Consider the following 10000-nt stretch of genomic DNA (forward strand, 5'->3'; position numbering starts at 1 on the left):
ACATCAGTAGGGGAAGTAAAGAGCAAGTCCATCATCAACAGTTCTTCAACTTGACATTCAGTAACATAACTTGTATTATGAATTATGTTGCAGGGGAAACACACACACACCTCAAATCCAGCCTCTGTGGGACTTCTCTCTCAGCTCTGTCTCACCCCTCATTAGTGTTTTGAAGGGGTGGGGACCTCTGATAAGATCATCTGTTAAAGCAGATCCATTTGGTGCAGTTGATAGTTTTCTTTTCTGGACATGCTTTTGGTCTTCCACATTCTCCTCGTGAAATGAGTGTTACTTTGTGATGGCAAGTTACGGAGGTCAAAACGACTCGTTTTGGAGGCTTTTTTCCCCTTACATGGATGGTGTGGATTTACTGTATCTGGGAACGATGCATTTGAGATTTCCATGATGTTTATACTCTAGCACCCCCAAGTCCTTTACAATCTGTCAATCTTGTTTGACATAAATTCAATGGGAGGTCTAACTTGTATCCTCTCTCCACTCTCCCTTATCAGACACGTTGTTTGTGTGAACAGCACTTTGTGTTGGCAGCTGACACCCTGCTGTGTTCTCTCAATAAACGATGAAACCCTGAAGGGAGTATGGCATGAGAACAACACTGTCATTGATTGTTTTTTGAAATGCATGCAAAGAAACAGAGTGAGGGGAGGGGAGGGAGAGGGGGAGGAGAGGAGGGGAGGGGAGGAGAGGAGAGGAGAGGAGGAGAGGGAGAGGAGAGGAGAGGAGGAGAGGAGAGGAGAGGAGAGGAGAGGAGAGGAGAGGGGAGGAGAGGAGAGGAGAGAGGAGAGGAGGATAGGAGGGGGAGGGGAGGAGAGCAGAGTAGAAGAGAGGGCAGGGGAGGAGAGAGGGGAGGGGAGGAGAGCAGAGGAGGAGAGCAGAGCAGAGGAGAGCAGAGGAGAGGAGAGGAGAAGGGAGGAGAGGAGAGGAGGGGAGAGGAGGATAGGAGGGGAGGGGAGGGAGAGAGGAGGGGAGGAGAGGAGAGGAGAGGAGAGGGAGAGGGAGAGGAGGATAGGAGGGGAGGAGAGCAGAGTAGAGAGAGAGGGCAGGGGAGGAGAGCAGAGGAGAAGAGAGGGGAGGGGAGGAGAGCAGAGGGAGAGGAGAGGAGAGGAGAGGAGAGGAGAGGAGAGGAGAGGAGAGGAGAAGAGAGCAGAGGAGAGGAGAGGAAGAGAGAGAGGAGAGGAGAGGAGAGCAGAGCAGAGCAGAGCAGAGGAGAGCAGAGGAGAGCAGAGCAGAGGAGAGCAGAGGAGAGCAGAGGAGAGCAGAGAGAGCAGAGCAGAGGACAGCAGAGGAGAGGAGAGCTTCACAGTAGACTGCTTTCTCCGGTTCCACAGGGAGAAAGAAGAAGATAAAGAAATGGCAGACTTTCTCAAGTCCAAGTTCCCGAGAACGGCAAAGAAGAAAGGTATGCAAGCCTCTGCACTGTAAACAGTTACTTCTAATATAAATTTAAAAGATTCACACAGCATTCAATTTGATTATTTATTTGTTTATTTATTTATTTATTTATTTATTTATTTATTTATTTGTTTATTCATTTGTTTATTTATTTGTTTATTTATTTATGTATTTATTTATTTATGTATGCAGTGTGATATTTTGTACTTTGTATAGTTATTAGATTAGCATTTTTCATCCACAAAATCCAGATGTCAAATGTCAAATTTGACATTCCACTTACGATATTCCTAGACAGTTGAGGTCATATTGCATGATGCTGTGAAGTAAATTCATGTGTGTCCTCTCCTCTGTGCCCCTGCAGGTGTGGCAGCCAGACGCTTGACGTCCAGCGCCCGGCAGGGCTCCTCCCCCTTCGCCAAAACCGGCCTCACGATGCTGAAGGAGTGCTGCGGCTTCACCTGCTCCATCATGTAGGCTGGAGCCACAAAGCAGGGCCTGACACAGGGGGCGGAGCCACAAAGCAGGGCCTGACACAGGGGGCGGAGCCACCGGGGCCGGGAGCCGCAATGGCCGCCCCGCAAACGTTTTTTTCACAGTTTCAGCTTTTCAGCCGGAGAAATTGGACGGCACGGACGCACCGGCGTAGACGGACAGTTGAGAATGTTCCAGACAGACCGGAATCAGGATTTGGGAATGTTGCGAAGACGTTGGTGGGTTTTTTTTTTGTTTCTCATCCCCGGTCCCCGAGTGTGTCCTGTCTGTCTCTTTTGTCTCTCCCAGTTGGTTTCATTTTTGTCTGGTGTCTCTGCTCTCCCTCTCTGGCTCGCGCTCCCTTTTGTATCATTACTCTGGCTACACAGCCAACTTCTCCTCATTTACACATTTCCTAGGAAACAGCCTAACCTACTCAAGCACTGCATCAATTAGTGTCCCCAGTCCCCCCAGTTTCCCTTTGAAGAGACAGGAAAGCGTTTACAGTATTATAGCATATTATTATAGCATAGCACCAGCCACATTTCAAACCAGTGCAGTCACACATACAGTTGAGTACGTGGTATACGCACTAATTGGATTAGTCACCAGGGCGCAAGTTTAAAACACTTGATTGGCTCATTTCCTCATTAGGTGAAAGTAGGTGTTTGCTGGAGTCAGGAGGCCACAGCCTCGCCACACTGCTGGAAGTGTATCATTAGTATTATACACAGATAACATGAAGTCGACATGAACTCTGTGAGGAGGAAACTGCCTGTGATTTGACACAGATCCAAATGACTATGACCTTTTTAAGAATGGCGATATATTATATATATTATGTGAAGGAACTAACAGATGTCTCATCTTTGCATCTCCATTGACTTTGAAGGTAAAGGTGCAGAGTCGAGAGTAGACTTCGACTTTGTGCAGTGAACCCCACACGTCCGGTGGGATGTAGTGTTTTGCTTTGTTTCGTAAAGAAACCGTATTTTTATCACACAGTAAAACTTGAGCGTGTTTGAGGTATTACGGGCCACATTTTTTAGTTTTTGTCAAGACTGCATGCGCGGGGGCGTCCGGGTAGTGTAGCGGTAGATTCCCTGCCTACCAACATGAGGGTCGCAGGTTCGCGCCCCCATGTTACCTCCGGCTTGGTCGGGCGTCCATACAGGCACGATTGGCTGTGTCTGCGGGTGGGAGGCCGGATTAAGGGTATGTGTTAGGGTATTGTGCCCTCCACTTGCTCCACAACAGAAACGTCCCACCAGACATCACATACGCATCGTCGAGGCTCAGTGGAGAGGTTGCTGAGTGTGGGTGCTCAGGTGGGGACGCTTCACATAAACCTAGGGACTCCCACCTCCACCAATGAATAGCCGTAATGTATCAAACAAATTGATCATAGGAGGACAGTGATACTGACTTCAATAGGATGCTGATCATTATGTCCAGGGACTCAGGACACACGAATGCAGCGGCCAATCAAACTACGGAGTGTGTGCACTTCTGTGTTGCCGAGAAGAATAGTCACCATAGCAACCTTGCATCCCTCATACCTTTACAATGAGACAACAGAATAGGTTGGATGGCTCAAACAGATGAGACCCCATATCTCTGTCTCTGTGGACACGGGCACACACACACACACATGCATTAGTCCAGTGGTTCTCAAACTTTTTCACGTGAAGGACCCCTAAACTGACACAATTAGACCACGGAGCCCCATTTGACGAGATTTGACATAATAATACATTTATAAAGCTTTACAAACTCTTTATACATGTCTATAATTATGCATGGCAGCTTATAACAAGATGTATACCTCCATGCCAAAGTGACACAACAGTGTTTGAAAGAAGAACATTTTTTGTTTTACATTTTACTTACAGCCAGCCAATAGTGCTCATATAAATCCTCATAACTGTGTTATAGTATCATACAATTGCTAATAACCTTATAGTGCTTTCACTTTACTCACAAAGTTGTTCTGTAGCGTATTATTATTGATTTTTTATTGTAATACATTATGTCCACCACACTTATAACACTTTATAAACCTCGTTATAAGTTGGCGGACGGGAGGGAGGGAAAGAAGAGAAGAGGAAGAGCCTGTGGGAGGGAGAGGGAGAGGGAGGAAGAGTATACCAGGTCGAGTATATGAGTCATCCTCAGTGGAGACACTGAGTTCCCATCAGACCAGCTTTTAGTGAGCAACACTGACAAAGTGTAGGACCGTTCAAACGCCGCAATCCACTGACCACACCACACGCTCTGTAAAGCTAGCTGTGTGTGTGAGAGGAAGAGAGGAACTAGCTGGCATCGCTTTGTTACCATGGTTACATGTGCTGCTTTCATACCTCCTCTTATTACATTTGGTCCGGCCATATTAACTCCACTTTATTAGCCTATCAGAGACTGAATTGTCAACTCATTACACTCCATTTCCTCCTTAAGTCTGATATTGCCTCCACTCTTCACTGATTTAGCCAGATTTGATCTGATTTTTGATTTGATCTGATTTGACTGATTTAGCAGTGAGAAATCACTGCTGCATGTCACGATGCCGGACCAGATGCAGTCAACCACCCGATCTACTATGAGTCAACTCAGTGGAGTAGTAGGCGGATTCAAAGGTCTGGATCCGGGCAATCGCTGTATTAAAATGCAAGGCTGCGTGCGGTGTACAAAGAGGATTGTAGAAAAGGACTATAAAGCCCTGCTTTTATAAAGCACAGGGTCACTCAAATGTGTTTCTACTCGTCTCACACGGGGACCCGCCAGTAAAAAAGTTTGTACATCGAAGTTTCTATTTTGACGTAACTTGAGCAGCTAAATGTTAAATCAATACTCGTAATTCCTAGATGTGTTGTAAATATCGACGGTTTTCACGGAATTGTCAGTCCCGCCCCAACCAGTCCTGACAGCACCGTCCCACTGCACTAGCATTAGCAAACACTGCAACAGGAAGTGAGCTGGGGTTCAATTTAGAATGTTTACGTTGTCAGGTTAAAAAAAAACGTCTAGACTCAGAGTCTTAGTATGACACTATGCTGTGTGTTACTACCTTGGGTTTCTTGGGACGTTCAAATGATGCCCATCATCTCCTGCTGACTGACACTGCCAATAGACCCTTCTCACGGGGGCCATTTTGTGTCGAAAAGGCAGGGTAAACACAGGTGCAAGCAAAACACTAAATGAGGGTTTCCGACTTCCATGACTTCAATCTGCGGCGAGGCGGCTTCGTGGTTAAACGTGGCCATCTTTTAACTGGACGAACTGAGTTCAAACCCACGTGTCAGCATGCGTCCACCCTGCTGAAGTGCCCTTGAGCAAAGGCACCGACTCCCTGCCGGCTTCAGGGTGTTGTTCTGTTCTGACCTCTGTCCTCCCTGGAGAGGGGGCATGAGAAAAGAGGATGCCCCTATACGCTGCTAATAACGTAGCACGACATCACCATGAACCTGTCTGTCACTGTCTTTAACCCTTGATACCTGATGCAGCATTTGCGTGTATATCCCTCATTTGTGTGTGTATCCCTTTAAGACCGTCTTAAAGGGATACACACACAAATGCTGCATCAGGTATCAATGGGTTAACATATATCGCAAATGTTTATTTTGCTTGTTGTTATATTCTAATGCTGCTCATGAAATGTATCTGCCAAAACAGTTGTGGGGGAGGTGATGTTTTTCATTACTCTGTTTCAGACAAAAAGACTATGGTTACATATTTCAGGGTTATATACCTGCAATAAATGCATTATTTATTGTTGATTGTTTATTTATTTTTTGTATACCTTTATGTATACAGGTAATCTCGTTGAGACATGAGGTCTCATTCTCGAGATCTGCTCAGACAGCAGACCACATTGTTGTTTTATATTGCTCATTGTTCATCTTTGTTTGATTGTATACTGTACATTTAGGAATTCATGTGAGCAATGTGTAAATTGAAGTAAGGCTGCATGGCTATCAGCATCAATCTATCTATCGCACCATGTATTTTATGTGTTAGTATTACAGTGTGCAGCATCTATCTACTGTATCTATCAGACCATGTATTTTATGTATTTTATGTGTTAGTATTACACTGTGCACTAAACAGCCTCTGATGTTTTCAATGTTCCCATTCTATTCTTAGCTTCCCCGGCAAAGTGTGTGATGCAGAGATAGAAGATGTGTGCAAGTGAAACTGGTGCCAGACAGAACTGTTGAGAAATCGTACAAAATGTTGCCGTGAGGTGATGGATTTGTATACTGTATTATTATTAAGAGAACAAAATGAAAATAAAGTCTTGAGATGGCGTTTCTAAATGTCCACAACATAATTTTTTTTAACCAAATCTGTATCCAGACCATAAAGTTTATAGCAATGATAGTTCTACTAATTCTCTCAGCAATCATTTACATTGTATCCTTTAATACAATACAATATAGACCAGAGTAATCAAACATTTGCTATTGTAGGAATATCCCCCAACATTGCATATATCCTCAAATAGATTTTTCAAAACTACCCCTCATAAGGAACATAGGCTATATAATAATATAATAATAATAATAATATATAATAAGGCCTTAATGAAAAACTAAGTGCAAATTAAAAGTGGATGATAATTAGGGCTGTGACGATTCACTTATCTCCCGATTCGATACTATCACGATTCTTGGGTGCCGATTCGATTCATATTGCGATTCTTAAGTATTGCGATTCTACGATTATTGCGATTCGATATTACGATTTATTGCGATTTTTGTTTATTTTTTTCTTTTATTTTTTCAGTTTGTTTGCTTTTTTACACTAGATTAGAACATGGGAAAAGTTGAATCATACACTAGAGACTGTATATTATATATCATGAGTAGGGCTGGGCGATATAGTTAAAAACAGGGGCGGACTGGGATCATAATTCAGGCCGGGCATTAGATACCAAGCAGGCCAGGCCGATATGGGCCAACGCGCGTGAAATTTGGGCCGTTTGAAGCCAGATTTGGGCCGTTTGAAGTCCAATTTTACAATGAGATGCACCCACTTTAACCCTGAAGTGTAATTATTACTTCAGACTAACTAATAAAGTAATAAAACCACTAGTAAACCAGTAGGCGGCGCCTGGCCTGCTGTTCAGTGAGTGGCCTGACTGCAAGCACCCAAATTTTTTTTTTTTTTTTTTTTTTTTTTTTTAATTTGCGATTATCGATTCTGGAATAAAAGATCGATCCAAAAAATCGTGACATTAAAAATCGCGATACTTAGGTGAATCGATTTTTTCCCCCACCCCTAATGATAATGCAGCTGGCCGTCTATAGAGCAGTAATAGATAATAATCTGAGAGTGCTGAAATTGACACAAATACAGTAATGACTGTATTTGTAATTACTGAGTAATTACTGAGTAATTACAACTAAGCATATTGAAAGTAATTAGCAAATAAAGACACAAGTGTGCAAGTTGTGTCCCAGTGGGTAAATGTGCACTGTAGGCCTATGTAGCGGCATGAGGAGTGAGTGGAGTGGAGGGTGGGTCAGAGAACCTGTTCATGTTGTTCTGGTGGAGCTCAAATTGGCTCTGGACCACTTACTGGAAAGCCTGTTTGATCCTGGCAGGACCAGTACTGGAAGGCCCGTTTGATCCTGGCAGGACCGGTACTGGCTGTCCTGGCTAATTGACAACCCACTGGCATCTGAGCAGCGAGGGGCCAACTGCTGCTGTGCAGGCAGCTGGACAGACAGGGATGATCTGTGTGATCAGGGCTGATGATGAGTGGATCACTGTAGGGAGGGAGCTGAGGATGATGATGATGATGATGATGATGATGATGATGATGATGATGATGAAGATGGTGGTGGTGGTAGTGCATGAGTTTTGCTAGCACAGATTTGGCTTATGGTGATAATGTCATTGATGATTTTTTTTAATGATTTTTGAAATGTTTTCTGGCGATCGCATTTACGCTTCAAAAGTCATAAAGGTGGTCTTCATTTGTGAAGATGATCTTGCTGAACACATAGATCTACAGTAAGTATTGTAAACCTTTGATAATCACAGACCTTATTTCAGGCATCTAACCAAAAACCCATTCCAAAAACCCAATGACTTGGAGAGGAGGGAATCCAGGGCAATGCTAACTTCCGGGTTGGCCTACAGAAATACGGCAATTATAATGGTGAGTAATATGATGATGTTCACTAAATGTAAGAATATACCTCCCAAACGTTGCTCTTTCTTACCCTTGCCTCCCTTCCTCTCTGTGTGATCGTTGTTCCGTGTTCCATGGACCAACAAACTATTGCAATCTCTTTTTAATTGGTGGTGTGTGGTGTGTGTGTGTGTGTGTGTGTGTGGTGTGTGTGTGTGTGTGTGTGTGTGTGTGTGTGTGTGTGTGTGTGTGTGTGTGTGTGTGTGTGTGTGTGTGTGTGTGTGTGTGTGTGTGTGTGTGTGTGTGTGTGTGTGTGTGTGTGTGTGTGTGTGTGTGTGTGTGTGTGTGTGTGTGGGGGGGGGGGGGGGGGTGTGTGGTGTGTGTGTGTGTGTGTGTGTGGTGTGTGTGTGTGTGTGGTGTGTGTCATCTCTCTCCGTGTCCAGAGGTTTCTAAACCACAGCAACACTCAACACTCACTGCTAATGAGCACGCGTGGGCAATGCTGCTAATGAGCATGTGGGGGCAGTGTTGGCGCCTGTACTTGGCAGGTTGCCATGTCCCATTAACACCCCCCTGAAGTCCCTTAAACAGGAAACAAAACTCATTTTCGAAACTCTGAGTCATGCCCCCCCCCCCCCACTCACTCTCTCTCTCTCTCTCTCTCTCTCTCTCTTTCCACTCGTTCTTTCATCCTCACACCTCCTCCCCCACCCATTTTGTCCTCAAAACACTCCCCGGCACGTCCAGCTAAATAATCAGATGATTAGGTTTTGATTTTCATTGATTGATTTTGATTCTTGTGTCATGCACTCTAAGGTGCCCAACCCTCATGGGCTTATAAGACACAAACAAAATGGAAAATACAACATAAACCAGCGCTGCAGTGCAGTGGTAGGCTACATTTAAAAGTCAACACAAATCACAAGTCAACATACTGCTCAAACAACAAAACAAATCCTTACATCACTCTCTAAACAGAATGTTCTCTCTTTGTTCCCGGGCCGACGACAGATCAATTTTGCTATAAAGAGTTTATTACAACTTGCAAGTTGGGCACAAACTCATCTGAAGTAGCCTACAGAGGACGGGGAAAGAGCCCCGAACTGTTTGGTGACACCTACATGTATAGTCACGCTCTAACAGCAAACAGCTGCTGCAGTCTGCTCGCCTCGCAGGGGTGAACCGAAGTTCACTCACAGGTGTTCACAGTTTATTCTCAGAATAACGGCAGTTTAGTCAAGGCTGTTCAGAGAATACCTGACATTTAGCTGATAAGCACCATGTCAAGTCTTGTAGTGTACGATTGGGTCTTTTAAAGGGGAAAACAATCATCAATTTAATACCTTTATAGCCTATAATTAATTGATGCTTGATTGATGTATTGGTGGTTGTTTAACATGAGGATCACTGGCTGTCATAGATTATCCAGCTGACGTTTGACACTTACTTACACAGCGGCGACAACGGCTCATGTCATTGTCATGGCAACAGGTGTCAGATGAGAACACATATGAAGGCAGCTACTATTTGCAACGCACACACACACACACACACACACACACACACACACGCACACGCACACGCACACACGCACACACACACACACACACACACACACACACACACACACACACACACACACACACACACACACACACACACGCGCGCACACGCACACACACACACACACACACACACACACACACACACACACACACACACACACACACACACACAACGTTGGGCTAATCTCCCTCTCCTGTGAGTGTGTGCAGCTGCATTGCAGTGCTGTTGGATGACTCATTCTCCACCGACTTCAGGCGCTAAAACATAGACATTGTCATGGGGACAAGGACCCATAAGCGCATAGTTATTGTTGCCTCACAGCAAGAAGGTCCCGGGTTCAAACCCCGGTCCGTCCCAGGTCCTTTCTGTGTGGAGTTTGCATGTTCTCCCCGTGTTCGTGTGGGTTTT

General features: G+C 44.7%; 1 protein-coding gene across 1 annotated transcript in view; it reads left to right on the plus strand.

Moving 5' to 3' along the window:
* pik3r6a (phosphoinositide-3-kinase, regulatory subunit 6a) overlaps positions 1-1890 on the plus strand; it is a gene marked incomplete at both ends in the record, with an annotated part of 12181 nt that extends 10291 nt beyond the window's left edge. Inside the window, 2 exons of the mRNA XM_083656052.1 lie at positions 1350-1420; positions 1778-1890. Coding sequence (XP_083512178.1) covers positions 1350-1420; positions 1778-1890 — 184 coding nt within the window. The remainder of the gene's footprint in view (positions 1-1349; positions 1421-1777) is intronic.
* Positions 1891-10000: the final 8110 nt, after the last annotated feature.

The sequence above is a fragment of the Poromitra crassiceps genome (assembly GCF_964638095.1).
Source record: "Poromitra crassiceps genome assembly, chromosome: 19".
NCBI lineage: Eukaryota > Metazoa > Chordata > Actinopteri > Beryciformes > Melamphaidae > Poromitra > Poromitra crassiceps.